Source organism: Dicentrarchus labrax, unplaced genomic scaffold (assembly GCF_905237075.1).
Source record: "Dicentrarchus labrax unplaced genomic scaffold, dlabrax2021, whole genome shotgun sequence".
Taxonomy (NCBI): Eukaryota; Metazoa; Chordata; class Actinopteri; family Moronidae; genus Dicentrarchus; species Dicentrarchus labrax.
Window position 1 is genome coordinate 19,049,000 of NW_026136703.1, and position 23,556 is coordinate 19,072,555.

At 41.8% G+C, this 23,556-nt stretch overlaps 1 protein-coding gene across 4 annotated transcripts; it reads right to left on the reverse strand.

The window, feature by feature from the left end:
• Positions 1 to 197: 197 nt before the first annotated feature.
• On the reverse strand, positions 198 to 23,269 carry ttbk2a (tau tubulin kinase 2a). Of its 4 annotated transcripts, none has more exons than XM_051396324.1 (16): positions 23,175 to 23,269; positions 16,277 to 16,439; positions 13,800 to 13,947; positions 12,389 to 12,462; positions 11,534 to 11,674; positions 10,993 to 11,097; positions 10,724 to 10,789; positions 10,501 to 10,593; positions 10,268 to 10,393; positions 9,852 to 10,009; positions 9,516 to 9,723; positions 9,170 to 9,393; positions 8,504 to 9,056; positions 7,299 to 7,637; positions 5,526 to 6,499; positions 198 to 4,738 (listed from the first exon to the last, which is right to left on the reverse strand). In XM_051396324.1, the coding sequence occupies exons 2-16, from the start codon at positions 16,343 to 16,345 to the stop codon at positions 4,291 to 4,293; spliced, it is 3,726 nt and encodes a 1,241-aa protein (XP_051252284.1). In that variant the 5' UTR covers positions 16,346 to 16,439; positions 23,175 to 23,269; the 3' UTR covers positions 198 to 4,290. The 4 variants fall into 4 exon arrangements, with proteins under 4 accessions (XP_051252284.1, XP_051252282.1, XP_051252283.1 ...); XM_051396322.1 differs by lacking the exon at positions 23,175 to 23,269 and adding an exon at positions 20,767 to 21,038; XM_051396323.1 differs by lacking the exon at positions 23,175 to 23,269 and adding an exon at positions 20,326 to 20,691.
• Positions 23,270 to 23,556: the final 287 nt, after the last annotated feature.

Genomic DNA, 23,556 nt, shown 5'->3' on the forward strand with positions numbered 1-23,556 from the left:
AACATCTAGGAAATATCAAGGTAGGGATGATTTTAAATTTGCAGGTCAGACTTAAACAAAACAAAACGTTTTGGGGGCCATGTAAAATTGTCTCACAGGCCAGCAGTTTGGGAATTTTTAGGTTAGAGCCTATGACTTTAATCCTCCAAAATATATGATTAATTTGATTGACAAGTTCCACATACATTAAAACAAACAAATCTTCATCATTTTTATTAAATGTAAATTATCTTACATACCAAGTCAAGGTCCAGAGTGTCTGAAAACACATGCAAATTGTACTGGCAAACATCATTGAAAAAAGTATTTTATTGTATTAATTTATGCAGTTATTATCTGTTCTGTTTTTCCATGTTTATTTGGTATTTTGGTGGCAATCTTATTCTGATATTTATTTTTGTTGAAACACCGCGTTGCGTTGTGTCCTCATCCAGTGCCCAACATTTCAGGATATAAAAACAGAAACCTTTCACAAGATTCTGTCTGCATGCGGAATGAGTATTTTATTTGTAACCAGTTTATAAAAATAAAATACAAAATAATTTTAAAACAAAAAAGAAAAAAACACTGTACAAGGCATTGATATGATACAAATGATAGAATAAACATAAATAATTACAGTTATATACAATGCAAAACTCCCACTTGTTACATTCTTTCCTTGAGACTGTACAGTTACATTTCAAAACCATGACATACATTACAACACAAAAATATCAACCATTAAAAAATCCCAACAATTGAAGTCAAAATGATAGATGGGCAAATTAGCAAATGTCACAATAAATAATTCTGTCAAGTATTTATAAGTTATTGACAAGTAATCCAATGTTATGATATGAGAAGTGTACCAGTGTACACAAAAGCTTTCATTAGTTTCCATCTCACTTTTCAAAATAAAATAAAACAGCTGGGTTTGTTCTGTTGGCCTATTGGTATCTGTAACCACAAATACCGGCAAGCTACTATAAATATGACACCTTTCTATGAGGAGGTCGCTTTAAAAAGTGACAAAGAAAATCTCATCTGGAAGGTATCACTAGTACTACGACTTCACACCACTTATGTGCAATAATAATAATAATAATAATAATAATAATAATAAAACATAAGAAGAAATCTGATTATCTTTTAAAACCAGCAGCACTGTTTAGTGTCTGTTCCTCACTCTCACTGACGCCTGTTAGCATATAAGTTATGGTTTCACAATAATGATTTTATTTAAATAATTACTTTGAATATTTTACAGGTATATATTAAAAGTCTGCACAACAGCGTTCTGAACTTCGAAAGCTTGAAATATCTTGAAATCTGAGAGTCTGAAATAGAGAGTTGAAAGTGGGAGAAGTCACAAATTGATTGCTGGCGACATGTAGAAATTGCACGCCCCTGTTTGAGAGCACACACTTATCACACTAACAAACACACCTTGAACACTGCACCCTGAAATCTTTCCACTAGTCAATCAATAAACGGCCCACGCATTCTCACAGAAAAACAGGGAGCTCTCCGGTACAAGCACTGCTATGTAAGCGCAAGAGTCTGACAGCACTGATTTCAGTGGTGATACATGTATCGACCACGCTGACAGGCATGGTAGCACATGCCATTTACAGACGAGGGATACGTGACAGGAAGGCTTGGCTTGGCCCAATAGTGGAATGATCTCCAACACAGACAAGGCTCAGTCATCCCTCGCTACGCACAGAGGGGCAGAGAAGAGACATTAAGGCGACTGACTGACTGAACGCTGTCTGCCTTCAGGATGAGTCATCATAGCTGCTCTGTGAGGCTAGCGTAGGTATCTGCAATATCTGCACGAGTCGAACGACACAGCACATTTTATATCTACAAAGCAATGTGCCCATTCGGTCCCTACACACTCCCCTATTTATCACATCTAAAGTCAAACCTTCAAAATCTATCAAAATATTTGGCAATGTGATTTTTCTTTTTTTTTTTAATCTTTGTTCATGTGTGCAGCCATAATGTTAAAGAGGCTATGACTGACAGTGATCCTTCAACTCGAGTTGTTTCCCACAGTACGAGTGCTTTAAACACAGCGAAGACTATTCTCCTTTTTTATTTCAGCCACTTGCACTGATAAAAAATACAGTCTATCATATTCCAGCAACACAATCATACCAAGTCAGTGCAGGAAGTGCAGAAAACTAGTCATACAGAAATTAAAACGTCTCACCCAGCATGGAATGAAGACACTGCTGGGTTTAACTCTACACAAGATAGATGCTGTGTGATGGGAAGTGGTATGCAGCTTTTTACTCAGTAGTTGATTCAGTTTTTTTTTTTTTCCGTGTTTTCTCTGTTGAGCATGCAAAGTGTAGCATTGGGAGGAAGCTGGAGTTATTTTTACAGTATCTTACAAGCAGAGGAGTGGGAGGAGGTTGTGGAGGAGAGTTTCAGTGAGGAATCCTAACTAAAGTAAACACAAACAAATACTTTGATTCCTTTGCCTTGTGCACAAACATACTGTGTATTATTATATAAAAAGACATTCTCCGGCGCAGGAGGAACAAAAAACAAAAACACAAAAAAAAAAACCATTCTTGCACATGGAAGCATGGAACGTCGTTTTGGTGTGAAAAATATATGTACATATGGCCTCCATTTTTAATAACATTTGACAAAATGTTAAGGTCTGAAATTCACATTTTTTTCAAAGTTTTAACTCCAACACTGACCTGTATATATATATATATATATATATATATATATATATATATATACACACATACATACATACAGGACAGTTAAGTCAGCTTTAACTTGAAATATTTCCTTTTCGTCATTACAAATAATAGCTACTCTGTACTCAAGTAAACTGTTGCTCAAATTGTGTTTGACTTACAAACGTTTGTGTTGCTACCTTTTCTACATAAAAGAATACTGGTGAAAAGGGTCATCTTATAACTGCTGGCACAAATCTGTTTTTGGCTCCTTTTTTTGTTTTCTAATTACAAATACACCAAAGTTAATCCTCAAGCTGCCCAAAGTGCCAAGGCACACACTGAGACAAACATCTTTGTCTGAACATTACTCATCAGTAATGCGTTGTTTAAGCTTACTACTGCTACTACAACTATACTGGAAACACACATTCCATCAATGCCTTGAGATCTAAAAAGGAGTTTCACAATTCTAACTTGTAATCCCTTTGTTCAGTGAGACATTCTGATTCCCTCTTAGCAACACAGTAGGCACAAAAAGGTGTGTGTCCTCACGCACTTTACACGATTGATTGTATAAAAGGGGTCACTTTGGAGCGATCCCTTCGATTAAACATTTAAAACTAATGTGAGTGACACAAAACCATACATCCACTATCACACAGAAGAGGGTAGGAGTCAAAAAAGCGTTGCTAAGCATCAAAATAAATATCTCAATAAATACAACTGTACACAAATTCTGGTTTTATGCATTCACATATCGCATAAAGTAAATATTATACCCTGCCTGCAATCTCCAAATACAGAGGAGATAACTGAGTCAACCCCAGGCCAATATTTAATTAAGCTGTGATCAGCTATACTGATGTCATATCAGTATGATCCAAGTGCATTAATACTGGGGATACGTAAGTTACATTATATTGTGGTGCAGGATAGATGAAGATGAATAAACAGGAAATTGTTTCACTTATGTGTCCACTGGCCCATCTAGCTATTGATGTATGTATTACAGTACTGCCTGCATTGGGAAATCGTTGTTTAATATTGCAGCTATATTATTTTTCTCTACAATGTAATAATATAAATAAAATGGTATGACATGTCAATATCGCTTATCATATACATCATAAAGGGGCACTGCACCAATTAAATAGATTAGCTTGAGATTTAAAAAATATTTAACAGAAAGGCTTCATTACAAACTGGAGGTGTGGGGTTTGAAACAAGTGGGCGCTTCTGAGATAGAGAGGATGTGATGAGGTTTTTGGGGCATAACAGACTAAAAATCCAGATATCTCAGCTTCAGCTGCACAGATTTTGACCATTCTTCAAGAAGTCCAACAACTTTATGGAAGTGCAATTCCAAGTACCCTTTTCAAGCTGGGCACATAAATAAATGACAAACCCTGTGTGCAAATAGAAGGAGTAAAGAGAACAGTGGGAAACGACGAGACAAGTGTAAGGTTCAGACTGACAGCGGAAAAAGAGAAACACGATTTTTTTTCTAATTATACAGGAAGACTCAGGCTTTTACTGAACCTGCCCTATCATAGTTGGAGTCTTCCCATCCTCTGCTGTGGCAACACAAGCTGGTGGGCAACTATCTGCTCAGCTTGCTGGAGCACTTGCCCTCTCGGCTACAGGCTTTTCCCCTAGACAGGTGGAATAGGCCAGTGCGGGCCTGGCGGCTGCAGCAAGTCTCCTGGTGGTGAGGATAGAAGCGGCGGGGAGGCGGCGAGCCAGAGAAGCTGGGAGGAGAGCGGCTGCGGCCCAGGCAACTCCCTCCCCCGCCGCCACGGTGCTCGTGGCGGGAGGGCGAGGAGCTGACGGAGCGCTGCAGGGAGGAGGAGCTGCGCGGGGATGCGCTAGAGCTGCGGTGGTGGTGCGGAGAGCTCGTTAGGCTGCAGATGCCCATCCTGGACCCCCCGTGCTGTGCTGAGGAGCGGTGATGAAGGGGGGAGCCTCGGGAACCATGCATCAGCTGAGCAAGGCATGTCAGGAGGTCTGAGTCACTGGTGCTGCCAGCTCGGATGCGGTAACGCCTAAGCCTAAGTGGGTACAAAAAGCAGGGCAGGTTATGAACAACTGCCAAGTCATATATTTCAAAGCAAACCAAGAAACATGTTGATGAATCATATTTCTTGCCAAGTGTTAGATGAAAGGATCAATATCACTCTCCTAAGCTCTGCCAGTCAGCAGGTGGTTAGCTTTGCATAAAGACTGGCAGAAACAGCTAACCTGTCTCTGTCCAAAACTTCCATCGCCTCTAAATTTGACTAATTAACACTTTATATCTCTCTTTTTTTAAAGTGTACACAAACAGTAATGTAAAAACAAGCTGTGGGTTTTGTTTTTTTTTGGCATGTCACTTTATTTCGACAGGACAGTAGAGAGAGAGGATGACATGGACCACATTCAAACCAGGGCCACTGCAGTAAGAACTCGGCCATGACACATTGTACTCTTAGGCACTGTTAATTAGTAAAGTTTAGTGCTGGTAGGCAGATTTCTTTTACCCTTGGACCGAGCCAGGCTAGCTGTTTCCCCCTGCTTTCAGTGTTTATGCTAAGCTAAGCTAACCACCTCCTGGCTCTGGCTTCATATTTAGCGTACGGACATGACAGGTCAATTTTCTCATCTCACTATCGGCAAGAAAGCAAATAAGCAAATTTCCCAAAATGTACAACAATTGATTAAATCAGCAAGTAATTTTATGTTTTTTTTTCATGTCTTCATGCTGTTTCTTTCACGCTGTTTATCATAAACACTTTGAGTTACTGATTAATTGTAAAATTTTTGATCCATGAAAGCAAAAAATGCTGATCAATAATTTACCTGCCCTCCACTGTGGGGCGGCAAGGTGGCTTTCCAGGGGGTGGGCGTGGCAGGTATTGGGCAGCCAGCTGCTCAGCTGAGGAAGCCGGATGAACAGGACGAGGGATCCTGCTCTTGCGGGACAGAGGGCTGGAGGAGGAGGAGAGGGAAGGGGCATCGTCTCCCTGGCGGTCAGAACGGGAGCCCATAAGAGAGTCCTCGTCCTGGGAGCGGTCAGAGGCGGAGGACAGCGGGTCCCTGGCAAGTGAGGCCATCATGGGGCCACGCCTATCAGAGAGGGATGGTGAGGCAGTGGGAGAGGGGACCGGGCCATGGTGACTGGCTTTCTTCTGAAGGAGTTTCTCCTTAGCAGACCCTGGAGGAGGGAGCTCCAGCAGGCTGGAGGGCTCAAGGACTGGGATGCGACTTTGCCTCCGGCTAGGGTCCTTACGGGGGGCAACTGGGGAGGAGGAGACCGGGCCACTGGTCTGATCTGGGGCCTGGTTCACTCCTCTGCTCTCTTCCGCCCTTAGCTGAGGCTCTGTGGAACAGGGAATGTGGCCATAATCGTTCTCAGGGTCTTTCAGCTTGGGGAATGCTCCATAACTGAAATCTCTTTGGCCGTTAGCAGGAGGGGAGAAGTGGCCATTGGCAAACATAGGACTGCGAGGGGAGCGAGGAGAGTGTGGAGAGCGTGGAGAGGAAGGCGAACGTGGAGGAGGCGAGCGAGGAGAACGCGGAGAAGACATGCGGCTTGGCACAGGGCTTGGAGCTTTAGTGTGGTTGTTTCCATTGACCAGCGTCTCAGCCAGGGGGTCTGTGGGTGTCCCTGGATGAGTGGGCACATGGTCCTGGGGGGAGCTGATGTCCACTGTGTGCTCCTGGACCTGCTGAGCCTCAGCTTCAGCCTCACCACGCCTCTCTAGCAGGAGGCACTGTGGGGCACTGTCTGATCCTGACTGGGAGGACAGCCCAGAGGGACGCTGAGCTGTCAACTGGAGGGGAGGGGGAAGTGGAAAGATGGGAGGGAAGAGAAAGAAACACAGGTGTTATTTAAAAAAATAAACCATACTAAAAATGGGAATAATATTCCAATTGTCAAAGGCCTGTTGCTGATAGACTACAACATGTCGAGTTGTGCTGTAGTTCTGTAGCAAGAGCCTGATGCAGTGTGTGAAAAGGGGAGAATTGTATAATATGGGGTAATAAATGGTGATTAGTTTGGCAACAGCATGCAATACCATAGCTACCATTATCAGACCGAAACACACAAGTGCTATGGCAGTGTCAGTCAAGCTGTGAGTACTAAACCAGCAAGTAGAACAGGAAACGTTCACGCAACTTCGCAGGGGGCTTCAGCGAAGAGAGGGTGAGGAACAAATACAGGGAGAGAGAGAGAAAGAGAAAGATAGAGAGGACAAAGACGATCTGAAACAAAAGAGACCATGCAACCTGTAGTCATGACTCGACATTCCAAACACACATGCCACAATCAGACAAACACACACCCCTATTCAGATCACAAGAACACATGTCCAGACACAAGGACACATCTGACCCATGCTCTGTCTGGCCTGCACAATGCCCCTCATGGTTTCTGGAGAGAGCTGCCTGACAACAACACAAAAAGCAAGCCAACGAAACAAAGAAGCCAAAATAAGCAACTTAAACAAAAGCAAAAGAAGAAAGAATAAAAATGTTGACAGCCGGTGTAATTGCTAAGGATGTAGACGAAGCTGAATGGAGGTCTGTTTTTTTTTTTTTTTTTACGGGATTCGTGATGTGGCTCATCACCTGCTGGAGCTGGGCACGGGTGATACGTATGACAGAGGGAAACTTGGCGTTGGCAGCACCCGCTGGGATGGCCGGCAGTTTCCTACGACTGGGCGAGCGGGTGCCGGGGGCAGGGTTTGGTGGTAGTGGTAGGGAGGCGTGGCAGGAGGAGGAAGAGGAGGGGCGCTCCTGCTGCTGTTGGTCGGCGGACTGGCTGCGCCTCAGGCCCGGCGGCTGGCGCAGGTGCAGCGGGTCCGACAAGGTGGTCAGGAGAGTGTGTGGGCTGGGAGAGCGCAGAGGGATGGGGCTGCATGTCCGGGCCGCAACCTCCTCAGGCAGGGATGGAGGAGAGGTGGGGAGCTAAGAGACGGGAAGGAGAGAAGTAGGAGGTGGAGAGAGGAGGGGTTGTGAGATTGGTGAGGGAGGTGTAGGAAGGAAGTATGGTGGAAGTACTGCGAGGTTGCAGCGGTGGGGGAGCACGACGGGAGAGTTGTTTTGAATAGGTAAAGCGACGGGAGGATTTAGAGATAAGGGGATGGTCTTAGGCTAGGGAAGGAAGACAGAGGCGAGATAGAAGAATTTGGGAAGGCTGTGTACATTTTCAACTTGGAGGCAGTTGTTCTGGTTGTAGGAGAGAGTGAGGGGACAGTTATTCTGCTTGTAGGGAACAAAGCTGCACTACAATTTGAGTAAAAGCGGTTTATGTCCAACTCGTAGATTGAGTAGAATTTTTGGCATTCGACTCGATGGGCTGGTTGAAGGTAATAAATAGCAAAGGAGAAAAAAGTAATTTAAACTAAGCAAATGAAAGCATATTTTGGAAGTAAATCATTTAATTTGTGAAGTAAATAAAACCAACCAAACACATTGCAAATATCTGAAAATAAGATAAAATTGTGCGTGATATCTAATGCAAATCAAAGTGCATTTCAAAGCCAAAAGCTCTCTTTTTCCCCATGCTGTGATCTGATAAAAAGCTCAGTTGTGACACAAATGTCTTTTTCTAACAAGTAAACACAAGCAAAGAAGCGAGAAAACACAAAGCAGTAACATTTAGCTTCACACTACAGCAAGATGCAGCTGGTGGAACTCTGACTGTTGTATGATATTAGCATTGAGGTTCTACGGCTAGAACTCTGTGCAGCTTTTTAACTTTGTAAAATGCTGACTACAGTCAGTTTAATGTATGCCATGTTGTGAGATGGCCTTCAAATGAAAGTGCTTACCTGAGTGAGAACTCCCTCAGCCAGAGCTTCAGCTGGGCTGGTCGGAGTGACGGGGGGCAGGGCCCCTGCAGGGCCCACACTGAGCTCCAACTTGTCCACTTTTGCACTTCCCTTGGAGGAAGCCATACTTTCTTGTTTAGCTTTGCCAGAGCTAGGGCCTGGGCTGCCCTTTTCCCATCCAGGAGACTGTTCCCCTGGCTGGAGCACCTCTGGTTCCTCATCCTCCTCCGAAGGGCTGGGGGTAGCCTTGGCTCCTGGAGAGCCACAGGGCCGCTCCACCATTACCCACTCCCTCGAGTCAATGTCTTGCCTCCCAGAGCTCAGATTGAGGGCCACAAACCCCCCACTGCTAACTGCCCCCTCTCCCTGCTCCTGAGATCCAGAGGATGCTGGCTTAGGAGAACCACCACCAGACCGGAACTCCTCATCATAGTGCCAGACCCTATCAGGACGATCCCCGGCAGGTACAGCTTGACCCTGAGTTACTGGGATGATTGCAGCACCGTCAGCCTCTTTGTCCTGGTGCTGGGTGCCAAGCTGCTGCTTTGCTGAGCTGAAGAGACACAAGACAGATGCAAACAATCAATTCTTTACTCTCCTCTCCTTTGAAACATTTAGAAAAAAACTGATGTTAATTTAGATGGATCGGCTACTTGACAGACATACCTGGCCTCCAAAAAGCGCTCAGGACTGGGCTTGGACTCCAGGCCAAGCCTCCTTTCCAGCTCAAAGCTGTGAATGTTGCGAAGCTTCCTCAGCATAGGGCCATCACGGTCTGAAGCCGCCACCTCAGAGTGCAGTTTGACTGGAGAGCCCAGGCTTGGCCCAGCATAGGGGCTCTGGTGTTCTTGGTTACCCTGGTTGTTGCTGTGTTCCTCCTCCGTTGCCGCCTATGGAAACCAGCCAGATTTGTTAATGACTGATAATCAATTAATTTAAAAAAGGGAAGATTTCAGCTGAGGTATCAATTCTCTGAGAGCGCCTGAGGTGATGAAACTATACTGTAGTCTACCTTCCACACTGCCGTCCTGATGCGGTTACGGTTGCGGTCCAGCTCCTCCCAGACATCAGCCTCCTGGTTGCGGTGTGGATGGAGGGGAGAGCCCGGTAGGCGCTCTGGAGCGGGGTTGTTCTCCACATCGCTGAGCTGCTCGTCCTGCAGAACCTCGTCTGTGTTTTCCCTCTGCAGGTCGCCAGGGATCAAGGAGGCATTCGCCATACTGGGGCAACAAAAGGTACAAACATTAATTCATATTTGAGGCTATAAAGGACAGTACAGGTAACCACCTATACTGCTCAATTTCAACCATGTCTAGTCACGTTTATGGTGTTTTTCGATCAAAAGTACCCCATGTGTGCAGGAGTGAGGCGGGTGTGATGTTGCGGTGTTGTGGCAGTGGCACTGATCGTCAAAGTGCCATCTGTGCTGGTCCGCTCCCAGTCATAAATGTCATTCTCCACGACATTGTAGGTTTTCATGCTGTTGTCGAACACTGACATCAGCAGCTATAACAACACAAAAATACATAATTAACCTTTTTATGAGCTTTTATTAAGTGAGATTCCACAGAAAATGGGTTTTAAAGTTTGCTAGACAGGCACATAACACATCACATCAGCTTTAGCCGACCTTTCCAGATCATATACAGAACATTTTGCTTAGGAGAAATGTCTAACTATATTAAAAGATGCAGAAACCAGCACTCCTGTGTAGTCAAAAAAACATTTTTTTTTTATTAAATCCAAATTAAACCCATGGGTCACCTGATAGTCTGGCTTAGTGAAGTAGTCAAGGGTGGAGATGTGTTCCAAGAACACACCAAACTCTGCCGGCAGGTGTTTGAGCATCAGACGATGGTCATAAGTGTCCTTCAGCTTCCCAACATGTTCCTGGGAATGAACAAACACACACACACCTGTCACATCTCCTTACTTACGGCTACCTGGACAGGGCTGTTTAGTTTCCCAGGAGGTCAATAATTACTGGTTGTCCTTACTTTGTCCTTGATCTTCCGCCACGGCAACTGACCCACCAGAAACTCCACCAGCATGTAGAAGAGAGACCACAGGTCATCATGCCGACCCATCTCCTGCATAATTAAACCCGGGTTGAGTTCACATTAATCAATAAAAGGAGAAAGTAATGCCCATAAATAGACGTGTTTAGGGCAGCATGATAGATAACACAACAGCTCTAGCACAGGGTGGATGAATACTGACCTTATTTTTATGTGCATTGACAGATGCATAGCGGACTGTTCCCCTGAACCCTGCCACTGGACGGGGCTGACAAACATAGACAGCAACAGCCATTAAATACTCAAATTAATGTAATTTAATTAAAGAATTTTAGCCAAAAAACACAATAAAATTAAAAGAAAACATATACTTTCTGGCCCTCTATTGCCACTTCTAACATTATACATATAAAAATATTGAAAAGTGCAGCCTTAAGCTCACTAGATACTTAACAGAGGAGGGGCACTTACAGGTCGGACCTCCTGGCAAGAGTTGGTGAACTGGCGAGCTAAACCAAAGTCCAGCATGTAGCAGGTTCGACAGGTACTCGGGAAGCGGCCCATTGCAAAATTGGACTGGATCAAATTAAAAACAGGAGGAAATGGTTAAAAGAATAATAAAATTATACCAAAAATATATGTGAGTAAAATGTTATGTTTATTTATGTGCATGTAGCCACAGGGGATAAAATGTGTTCCTATGGTGGAATATGATTTAATACAGAAGCTCAGTAGACAGAAGATATTTACATTCTGCTACATTTGGGCATTACGCCAACACACATAGTGAGCCAACTTACTGTAAGTGCAACAGTCAAAATATAAAATACTGCATCAGCAACAATACTAGCAGCCAATAATAAAAAGTGCAAGACTCACAAACACTACCCAGACAATAGATAATAAAAAACATTCCCTTGTGTCGTCGGGAATATATAGAAGGGACATAAGGTAATGAAATGAGAACCAAGCATTAAATATCCTCTGCTGCACCGAGCTAGCTGTGACTCACCGGTTTGATGTCACGATGCAGGAAGCCGACAGAGTGGATGCTCTCTATGGCCTCCAGGATCTGGCGCCCCAGACGCAGGGTGGTGCTGATGCTGAAGGTTCCCCGGTTCATACTCCTCCTCAGGTCAGCCAGGTTACGACCCTGAGAAAGCACGTGTATGAGATCAGCTAGTAAAGAGGGAAACTTCCTGCTTCAGGAACACAGCAGGACCTCTGTCTGTCCAAACAATCGAGTCACAAAAGGACAAAAATACTAAACTTATTTATCTAGTTCTCTTTTGGAAGCAATACACTGTAGTTGGAAAACATTTAACTGACTGAAATGGTTGACAGTGGTGACAGCCAAATATGTTTAGTGGACAGAAAACAAGCCAAAAAGTGCAGAAACTAAAAAAGAATTCAGCTGCACTGATCATCTATAATCAAACACATGGTGTGGTCTGGACCATCCCTGTGTGTTTAAATCACAACCAGACCACATTTTCAAAACACTCAAAGCTCATCTATCATCAAATTCAGATTTGTGGTGATGACTTTAATATTACAGCCTTGTGCACTGGGTGCAGTGATTAACACTAACTTGATGCCTCAGTAGATCACAGCAGGTGTTGTAGTGTGTGAACAGTAGCGTTGCCTGAATCTCTACATGGAGAGTACTGTTGCTATAAATATTTTCACACTAGCAGCGTAGGATGGTAAATGTCAGTCCATCTTCTGGTCAGTCAATATGGCTTTAATAGCTTGTTTTGTACAACCGACAGTCTAAAGCCCAAAAATATTCCATTTCTAGTTATGTAAAACAGCAAAAAAGCTCTGCTGACTCATGAGGAATTAAGTCTTCTGCATGTAGACCAACCTGCAGCTCCATCACCACGTAGTTAAAGCGGTCGTTGCGGCCGCATCCCACAAAGCGACACACATGGTCTTTACCTAAGAAATAACAGGAGGAGACGAGAGTTTCAGGATATTTTCAGATGAGAAGATGAGGTCACCTGACGTCAAGCTGCATCATTCGATCATAAGATGTGGCATGCTGCGTGTAAATCATGATGATGTGTGTGTCCATATTTCCCTGCCCTTCCCTCTCCAGTCACTACAGCTCACTTCTCCCCCATCAGCAGCTTCCCCGTGTGACTACCCTGCTGATTTATAGGCTATAGCACACAACACCCGTCTACACGTGTGCATGAATGCCTTGTGTGAGTGTGTGTGTCTGGTCTCAAAGGACATTGCCGCACTGGCAGCTTGACTGCGGCCACACCCCAGACAGTGCACAGTGAATGCAAATTGTTAAGAACAGTTACTGGGTCGCTTACTTTCACCAAATTCTTATAAAATAAATCAAAATAATCCAATTAGTACACAAATGAAGCAATTTTTAGCTTAATATGACCCTTAAGCCCTCCTTTAAGGCCATGGGTGGATGTTTACTCTTTACAGCTGGACTGGTCAGCAATGTTTGTGGGGGGGGGGCCTGGAGTTGAGCTCGTCTCATATTACATGCTGGTTCCCTCAGGAAGCAACAGACCCATGATGCCCCATGCCGCAGCCATTAGACAGCAAACATGATCCTAGGTCATTGATTTTCCTCTCAGAAGGCCAAAAGAAAAAGGGCATAGTGGTTTTAAAGCAGGAAGAAAGAAGGGAGGAAAAAGACAGAGTTAAAAAAAAGAGAAAGACTATACACCAACACCCCCCCCCCCCCCCTTGTGTTGATCCTGCGTCTCTGCTCTGAGACGTAGGGAGTGTCCCGGCACACAAACATTCACTTCCTCTCGTACTGCTACTCTCTCTCTCTTCTGTTGCTGTCGTCTGGAAAAACTTTCACATTAACACTTAAAATCACAATTAAAACACAAGATGCACAGAACGATTTCTCTGCTGTTCCTGCTGAATGACCGTGTGTTTTACACTGCGGAGACTGAAGCAAACTGAGCTGAACCCTGGGCCAAATTGTGTTTTCAGATGAGTCAGATGATCTATATCTGGTCTCCAGAGGGGGAGATTATTACACGCTCCTATCGATGCACAAAGGCTATCCCTGCGTTTTCTGCTAGTGTGACATTTCCTGGATTGGTCTGTTTGTTCTATCAATCAGGGAGAAATTACTGACAGGAAATATTTCACTTTGTTTTTTTCCAGCCAGGAATGCTAATGCTACACGCTGTATCCTCTTTTGGGGCGAATCAATAGGTCACATGTGCCAGGGAGGATCAATCAAGTTTCCCGAAATGTAACCAAATCCACTGAATCCATTTTCGACTCACCCTGGAGCTTCTTGAGCACGGCGACCTCCATCTTGAGGACCTGTTTGGGCTGCTGGGCCGACTCCACCTTCAGCGCCACATTGATCCGCGTCAGCAGGTCCACCGCCTCGTAGATCTCCCCAAACCCGCCACCCCCAATCTTCTTCGCCTGGAGGGAGATTGAAGACCTACATTTACAGCCTGTATGCGGTGTGCATGGACAGTGAGATGCACATTTATAAAACATGGGAAGGTTAACACAAGAAAGATTTTTCTCTCTCCGCAGTCAGTAACAGGACATCCTCCAAAACGTTTGCTCAAAGACAGCAGGAGAGAAATGTTTTCATCTAAAGGCTTGAAACTGTCCATCTGACAGGAAGGTTTGGTGCTTATTTTTTATTTTTCGGTGAGGTTAGAGGTCATTATCAATATCAAATCAGATGGCCTCCTCTGGTGACATCAGTGTCACCATGGCAATGTGGGCATGAAGGAGTTAATTTAAATGACTCTACTAGCACTATGCACAACTATATTTAATTTTGTATTGTTTGTTATAAAAATAAACCAAAAATCTAATGTTTATATAAAGCCTGCACTACATATGGACACACACTGTAGAACTTTCACAGACTGCTGAATATGAACATAATATATATATATATATATATATATATATATATATATATATATATATATATATGTATTGATAGATTAAACTCATTGTGGTTATTTTCAAAAGGAACTGAACCCTGTTGTAAAAGTGATCCAAGTACAACGCATGGGAGATTATTCAACAGACACCTTAAAGATATAGTGTGTCCCTTTCATCCCTCAAAGCTGGCAGTCCAACAGCTTAAGAAATCCTTAAAATCTTTATGTATAACAATCTAAAATAGGCCATGCAATGAATGAAAAAATCAGAGGTCCTCCAGTGCAATTCATTTGTGTGCTGCTCAAATACAGGCAATGCACAGGAATTAAAAATAGAGAAAGGGCTGCACAAAAAGAACTTAAGCTCTTCTACTTGCAGGAATGTTTCCAAAAAATATCAAGACGTTGCTTTCAGAGTTGGGCCCTCTCTTCAAAGGCGGGGGTTGAGTGGTAAAGGGTAAAGAGTTTATGCATTTGTGAAATCTAGAAAAAAACAAAACTGTTTCTGATTGGGATAGCAGCCAATATTGAAATATTATAAAAGGCTACTGCAACAGGAGGCCAATTGGATAAATTACTTCAGTACTTTATCCAGATAGTTTAAATGAGAATCTCCAAATTCGTTTTTTTAAGAAGCAACGAAAGGGATTAATATGGTCTGCTGTGATAAAATGAGCATTTTCTTAGCTTTAGAATATCCTTTCAACCTATTTTTGACTGTATCAGTGCATTTTATTTTGTGACTTCGGTTCATGAGATGAGTATTCATGAAACCTCCTTTTTTGGTTACATGACAGTAGGGCTGCAAGGAAATTATTATTTTCATTACCGATTTCTTTTGACTTGAATCTTCTTGATGAAAAAGGGAAAGTTCCATAAAGCTGAATGTGGTTTTCAACTTACAGTCTGAAACCCCCCAACATACTCAGTTTACTACCACAAAAGAGAAAGAAGAACTGAAAATAATCACACTTGAGGAGCTGTTTGACATTTCAGCTGAGAGAGATGAACTATCACATTAGTAAGTGCTCAAAATAGTTGCTGATTATTTCTGTGTAGGTCGGCTAATTGATTAATCATTTCAGTTCTGACCTCACAGGAATAAATGTGACTAGGTAATTAGCTCAACTGTAAATAACCGCTGTACATGGGTCTGATAGCGTGGCAGGCAAAAATGGCTGCACAGTTTTCTCAACAAATATGACACCAAGAAGTATGTGATTCATTCCAAGATGCTCTCTTCACTCTGTCAAACTGCCCCCAACTGTTCTGCCGTTTCGCTCTCAACTCTCAGTACTAGCACAGCTTTAAGTTCCCACGTGTCCTTCGCCGTCCTCCATGCACACATACACACACACACACACACACACACACACACACACACACACAGAGTCTTGTGTCGCACTAGGAGCTAAAGTCGTGGGATTAGCTGCAGCATTCTTATGTAACTCTGCTCCTTAGAAGACAGGAAGCGGTGCCAGGCTGCCAGTTAGGAATAACAGCCTCACATGGCACCCAGGCTGGCACAGCAGTGAGAGACATAGGCCCTCGGGGAACACTGCTGCTGCTGCCTATAGCACACTGCACTGCCACAAATAGCTATACAGGCTATTTTTGGATCTCCCATACTGCAGCAGCCCAACCTGGACAGAGAGACACAACCCCAAACTGTCCAAGCCACAGGTGAGACGCTTTAGAAGCAAGCAGAAGGACTCATAGGCAGGGGGAAAGCATTGTTTGACGAACAAAGAGTCGCTGTTTGTAGGACAGAGGGCGAGCTAGGGACAGGCAGTGACGGGGCTGGACAAACACGCTGCCTATTGTCGAATGTATAACACGCCACTTACCACTTTCCATCGTTCCTTGACCAGGGAGAGCACGCTCAGGATGTCAGCTTGCTCCGCTCCCCCGCTCATCCCGTCTGTGGACCAGGGACGCTGTCCTCACTGCTTCCCCACCTCGACCAGCCGTCTCAGACTGGGCCGGGCATTTGGACCTTGATGGAGAACCCTACGGAAGAGACACAAAACTGTCAGACGCTCAGGAATAAATCTTAAGGAAATCGATTGAATTCTGGGTATTTAAGCTAGTGTGCACAAACTGATAACTTCAGCATCTTTAGCTCATGTTCTTGGGTGTTGAGCAAGGAGGTTTCATAGAGTTGAATATGCCAAAGGCCAGTGTTTTTAGGCCGGGTTGAACTTCATATCAAAGTTTCAATGCCCCCCCCCCCCCCAAGTTGAGAGACAAAGTTAAACCCCTGGCTTAATGGCTGGAGCACTCTGATACTCGACCATCACTGCAGCTGCCACACCTGCTGCCAGCAGCTGTCTCTCTAGACAAATTCTACCCCACCAGCTCGCGGGCATAAGTCCTGCGTCTTAAATTACAAAAAGGCTTCATCATAGCATCATTTTCCCCCAGCCATTTATCTTCTTGCGTATGACAGCCAAGGAGCAGGTCTTATGAAGAAAAGTAGTACAACTTTTGTCAGATATAACGAGACTGTTTAATCTGCCTAATTTAGCATTAGGATGATGAGCTCTGCTTGTGTAACAGCATCTTTTCCTCATCCTTTGCATTATAAAGCATTGTTGTAGCATGTGTTTTATATAAATACATTGATGGTTCATCATATTGAACTGTATAAGTTTAATTTACCTGCTTCAGATAGCATTTTGTAAGAGAATTTTACTTTTATTCTGAATTCAAGACCTACAATCAAAGGTCTGTATTAATGGACAATTATTTACTAAAGCCTAATTTAGTAAACTTATTTGGTAGTAATAGACTGTTATTACGTTAATAAATACTTGTGTGTTACACACTTTTATACAGGTTAATAGGTTGTCCAGATTCTCTGCAGGTTGTTCTTATTTATGGTTTATAACTGATTTATTAAGCATTATTACATTATTATTTAATAAAGCCACTGGTTACCTTCATAAAGGGGAAAAAGGTGGTACCAATACATTTACTGCCATGTAGCACATGCCTCCTTTACATTAAAAGCAAGCTGTCTGTACAATGAGTTTCCCCCTAGTTAAGCTGTGTCTCCTGCATTATACAACATCCGTGTCATAAATAGGTATTTCTCGGGAGAGCACATGCTGGTAACTTCCTTTAGTCTGGCTTCAAACACTCACAGCAAAGCCCGACTTCGATTCATCATTCTGCACACGGCGCGCAGGCATCTACGCGTTATGCAACGGGCCTTCAAAACACTATTTGGTTACAGGGCATGATCCCGACATCAAGGAGGCAATCAATCCCATCATGCACCAGGGTGACGTTGGGAGATTGGAAGAGGGGAAAAGCGTGGTTGGACTAGATAACTGTGAAATGACAAGCATGAAATGTGACCCAGGGTTAAAACTCTGGAGTAAGATGACTACTGGACGAGATGTCTGCGGATTATAAATCTCTTCTTAAGACATACTATTCCTCTAATAGCCTTTGAACTGTGTTCTTTTAGCATTTAGTTACTGTTTATTATCATTGCCGACCCTAATGTCTGGACACTGACAATTCAAGGTTAAGATTAAGACTTTTATATGTATGTTTAATATTTATATCGGCGCGTCCACTACTCACAAGGTCATCCTGCTGCGTGCTGAAGTGTCCTTGAGCAAGACACTGAACCTCAGATTGCTCCTGATGCTGTGCCATCATTTACAATTTACCATTAATAAACTATACACACTATATGGTGAATTAATGTTATTATAGTGACGTTTCAGAACGCCATACTGTCTTTTATTAGACAGTATGGCATTATGGGAGTTGAGATACTTCATTCTGGACCGATCAGCGGACTGATATCGCAGGAGTTGAAGGGAACTAAACGTTTGACCAACACACGTCTTTAAAATCATACTGCCCAAAGCTGAACCAGACTCTCATCAAAGTACATAGTAATGTATGTATGTATTTGTATAATGTTGTTTTGGGACAGAATGAGTAGTTAGTTACAAAGAATGAAATACCTGTTTTTGAATATTATACTGTTAAGTCTGGTGTTTTCATACAAAACTGTTTTATTGTGTAATTACATTTTGATTGTAGGTAGATTTTACACTCTTGGAACACTCTGGACTTGGAAAAATCTCCTTTAAATCCTTAAGAAAGTCAATTTAATCTCACATATATTTTAGTTTTGTTTAGTTATTTAAGTGTTTGTTCTATTTTTAGTTTTTTTAAAAAGTATGCTGCTTGGAATCATTAGGTTTAACAACCACTGATGATGCATTGAAGATGTTTAATGAAGGGATTTTTCCCAAAAAAACTCGCCAAACAATTTAAGTTAATGTCAGGCACTAAAAACCTGTAATGTTTCCTCCTGTGCAGCGTCTGAGCGTCGTGCAAATCTTTGTACGCACAGAGTGAAAAACAAAGTGGAACAACATCAGTGGGATTCTTGATGCTATGCTAATTGGCGACGACACAACACACACACACACACACACACACACACACACAGAGGAAACAAGCTGTACAACAAAACCCCCCTTTTAACCTGGAGGGATGAGAGAGAGTACACCGTAAACACTGATTAAATAACCTCTGCTGTGTGAGCGCTGTGTCAGACCTTCCAAGGTCACACCATGTTCTAGTGTTTTCCTCGACTTTTTTCACATCCGAGCTATCATCCGTGAGACATCCTTTCTGAGTGACTGATTTGTTTCTAATGTGTTCAAGGGATGAGAAAAACACTTCTGACAGACCGCTGGAAGATACGGAAGAAGGGATGGATGTTTCCGGAAGTCTCTGTTAGCCAAACTATACAGACAATAAGTCTGTACCAACTTGTACCTTTACTTTTATCCCTCAAACACAACCTCAGAGTGTGTGAGAATACCAGGAATGATGCTATCAGCCAGTACACTGCATGTAACAGGGCTTAAGACACTTCTCCAACACACAAATGCACTCAAAAACACGCAGAAGTGCACACACACACACACACACACACACACACACACACACTCCTATGTACGAGCTCGGCTGCCTCACGCTGTGACTAATCTCACACCTCACAGAGGCTCTGCTCTTCCTCCTCCTCTTCCTCCTCCTCCTTCATACATAAAAAAAAAAAAAACACACACCATCAATGGAGAGAGAAAAAGAAGAGAAACAGCCCATGAGGAGCAGACCTTGGACCAAAAAATTAAACCAATTTATGACAGCTAGGGGTCTGTCTCATCATGAATCACGCTTCCTGACCTCCACGTCTCCATGGCGACGATGGTGCAGTGCCATTTTCATCTGCTGACTGCAGCTTTGCTGTCGCCTCTGCCCCTGTTTGGTCTTGCTTGGAAGCTGCGAGTTTACGGCAGGACACACAGAGCATCATGAAAGTGTCAAAGTGGTCCCTTCCCGTGCCTCCACTTAAAACTAAAATCTGGAGATGTTGTGTCAATAAATATTGATAGCCAATAAACTCTGACCCCCAGAAACACCATCGATGCATGCATATGCCTTACCACGTGGCTCCAATTAGAATAAACCTGACAGATAATCAAACGTCTGCTTATAATTTCCTCTCTAATCCGAGTGTGGCCTGGCTCGGTGGCAACAAAAAACAAACTAGGGAGACTTGTCGGACTGCTGCAGGAAATAAATTAGTGTCTGGTGGTCTGACAACTTTGTGTGCAGGACAAGGCCCTGAGGAGCCAGCGTGGGGGGTGGGCTCCACCCTCAAGTCACAGCATGAATGCAACTGTAAAGAATGAGACAGTGTGTTTACTTGGCATAATAATAATAATAATAATAATAATAATAATAATAAAAGCCTTAAAGGAGAAGTACCTGGTTTGGTGTAATTACTTGTCATTTTTAAAGACCCAGTTGTGCAACAACACAGTTTTAACAAATGCACGAAGGCAAACACAAATACCTGTGGTGAGCTGTTTCCAGTGGGGGGGATGTGACAGGTAGCGAGCTGCAGCAGTGTCACAATGCATTTTCCATGCCGGTCTGCAAAATTAAAACCACCTCACCTATCCTCCCCCTGCAGTGGACTGACTGGTTTTTTTTTTCAGGCTTGTTGCATAGCGAGTTTTGGTTGCCACAGCAGATTTACTCAGGCGCGTCCACGAACACTTGGCCGTCCACAGGCCACACGCAACCTCATCCCCTGGCCCTGGCGTGTAGGAGGGGTATGCTGTAAATGCTCCCGACACCGTAGCAGGGACAACAAACCCCAAACGCATGCAGCTGCAGGCGCGACAAAGAATGGGGATCTTATGGGGTTGGTAGAAAGCGAAGAGGAGGAAGAAGGAGGAGGAGGAGGAGGAGGAGGGCGCCGTAGCACGGCCTCTGGATTCTGGATCCTTACCTCGGGTCTTTGCTGCCAATGCTTGATCCGAAGAAGAGCCGGGTGTGGTTAGAAAAAATCCTCTACGTTTGGAGGCGGCGACATCGAGCGGAATCCCATAGCGGGAGAAGCGTCCATAGGAAGCGGCGGCGGCGGCGGTGGTCGAGTCGGCGGTTAGCGGCAAACGAGCGAGCGGACGGGGGGAATATGTCTGAGTGTGGTCGTCCCTTTTCTCCTTCTGCCTGTCACCTCAGCATCTCTATCGGTCGCTGCGGATCCGTGACGTGACGACTCTGTGATGATCATCAAGCCTTTGCCTTGCGCGCGCGGCCCCGATTCGATCGCCCCTCGCAACAGCTCGGGCGCGCGCGCTCTTTCGGAGGGTCCTTTTAAAGCTCGTTCGCGGGTTAACGGTCGACGCGCGAGGCTGTGCGCTATCGCCACAAACCAGCGTTTGAGTGTTTTATTTTATTTTATTTATTTATTTTTTTAGTAACATTTTTTTTAATGTTTTATTATAGAAACGTGGAAAAATAAAAAACCAGAAAATTTTAAAAAAAAAAAAAAAATAAAAAAAAAAAAAAATTTTAGAGGATAAAGTAAAAATATTTTAAAAAGAAAAAAAAAAAAAAAAAAAAAAAAAAAAACAAAAAGGGGGGGGGGGGGGGAAAAAAGGAGGGATGGGATGGGTGGGAAAAAAAAAAAAAAAAAAAAAAAAAAAAAACAACAACCAAAAAAATTAAAAAATTAAAAAATTAAATTTAAAAAAATAAATTAATTTTTTATTTTTTTTTTTATAAAAAAAAAAAAAAAAAAAAAAAAAAAAATAAAAAACAAAAAAAAAAATTAAAAAAAAAAAAAAAATAAAAAAAAAAAAAATAAAAAAAAAAAAAAAAAAATAAAAAAAAAAAAAAAAAAAAAAAAAAAAAAAAAAAAAAAAAAAAAAAAAAATAAAAATAAAAATTTTAAAAAAAAAAAAAAAAAAATTAAAAAAAAAAAAAAAAAAAAAAAAAAAAAAAAAAAAAAAAAAAAAAAAAAAAAAAAAAAAAAATTTAAAAAAAAAAAAAAAAAAAAAAAAAAAAAAAAAAAAAAAAAAAAAAAAAAAAAAAAAAAAAAAAAAAAAAAAAAAAAAAAAAAAAAAAAAAAAAAAAAAAAAAAAAAAAAAAAAAAAAAAAAAAAAAAAAAAAAAAAAAAAATTTTTTTTTTTTTTTTTTTTTTTTTTATAAAAAAAAAAACATATAAATATATACACTCCATGTACAGTTTATTCTATTTTATTCCATAAAAACTCAAACCAGCACCTTAATGTAATACACAGTATTACCTTTGTGTGCTAATGCACAGTATATTACTGTGGCAGTATCTTTGTGTATTTCCAGTACATATTGAGGTCTGCTCCAACGCGCAGTTCTTTTAAATTGAGTTTTAAAATGTCTCTGTCTGCCACTGCTCTTTTTATGAGATTACAAGTGGGATTATTCATTCATAATTTGCCCTGCACTGTAACTGCACACCAAATCTGTGTAATTCAGGTTTATCTTAACGGTATGCTCTATTTAAAAAATCTTGTTTATATATATCCTGTAATATTGCCTTCTGTTTCTTTAATATCTTGTTTTATGAGTAACATTTATGTTTAATATTGAACATGGTCCCTTACAAATAGAATGAATAAATCCATGTGATTCCGCTGCAAGTTCCCCATTGTGGTTAATAGAGTACTGTCAGTCTATTAAATTAAATTAAATTTGCTTTATTGGCATGAGTGTAACAAAGCATTAAGAAATGATAACATGATTAAATCAAGAAAATATCAAACAAATCAAGAAAATATCAACACTAGAATAATAATAAAATAGAAAAATAAGAATATAAAACAATACTACTAATAATAATAACAATAATAACACAATAGAATAACAACAGTAATAATAACACAATAGAATGACAACAATAATTATAATAATAATAACAATAATAATAATAATAATAACAACATAATCATAATAAAAACAACAATAACAGATTAGAATAAAATAGAATAATAATAATAATAATAATAATAAATTTGAATAATAATAACAACAACAATAATAATCATAACAATAATAATAATAATAATACTAACACAATAGAATAACAACAGTAATAATAACACAATAGAATAATAACAACAATAATATTAACATAATAGAATAATAATAACAATAATAATAACACAATAGAGTGACAACAATAATAATAATAATAATAATAATAGAATAATAATCATAACAACGATAATAATCATCATCATAATAATAACAACAATAACAGATTAGAATATAATAATAATAAAATATAATAATAAGACTAACAACAACAATAATAATCATAACAACAACAATAACAACAACAATAACAACAACGATAATAATAATAATTCTCACCTCCCGTTGTTTTCTTATTCCCGCAACCTCTCGCGATAGCAGGTGCAGTAGGCTCGAGATCGATTTCAGTCCCCAGAAAACGTTCAGAGTGAGAGCTCCGCGTTCAGAGTGAGAGCTCCGCGTTCAGAGTGAGAGCTCCGCGTTCAGAGTGAGAGCTCTGTGTTCACACGCTGTCTTTGATCCGAAGGTGACGTCCCCCGATCCAACCGGGCACTGTGTTGGTAGCTGGTAGCTGGTAGCTGGTAGCTAGCTGAAGAACCCGCTAGTACCGCTGCCGAGCTAACGTTACCTCCTCCGCCTCCGAGGGCAGCTGAACGGAGAGCCGTGAATGAACCCACGCACATCAATGCATCTCCCGTGGCCGCGATGGCAGCGACAGAAA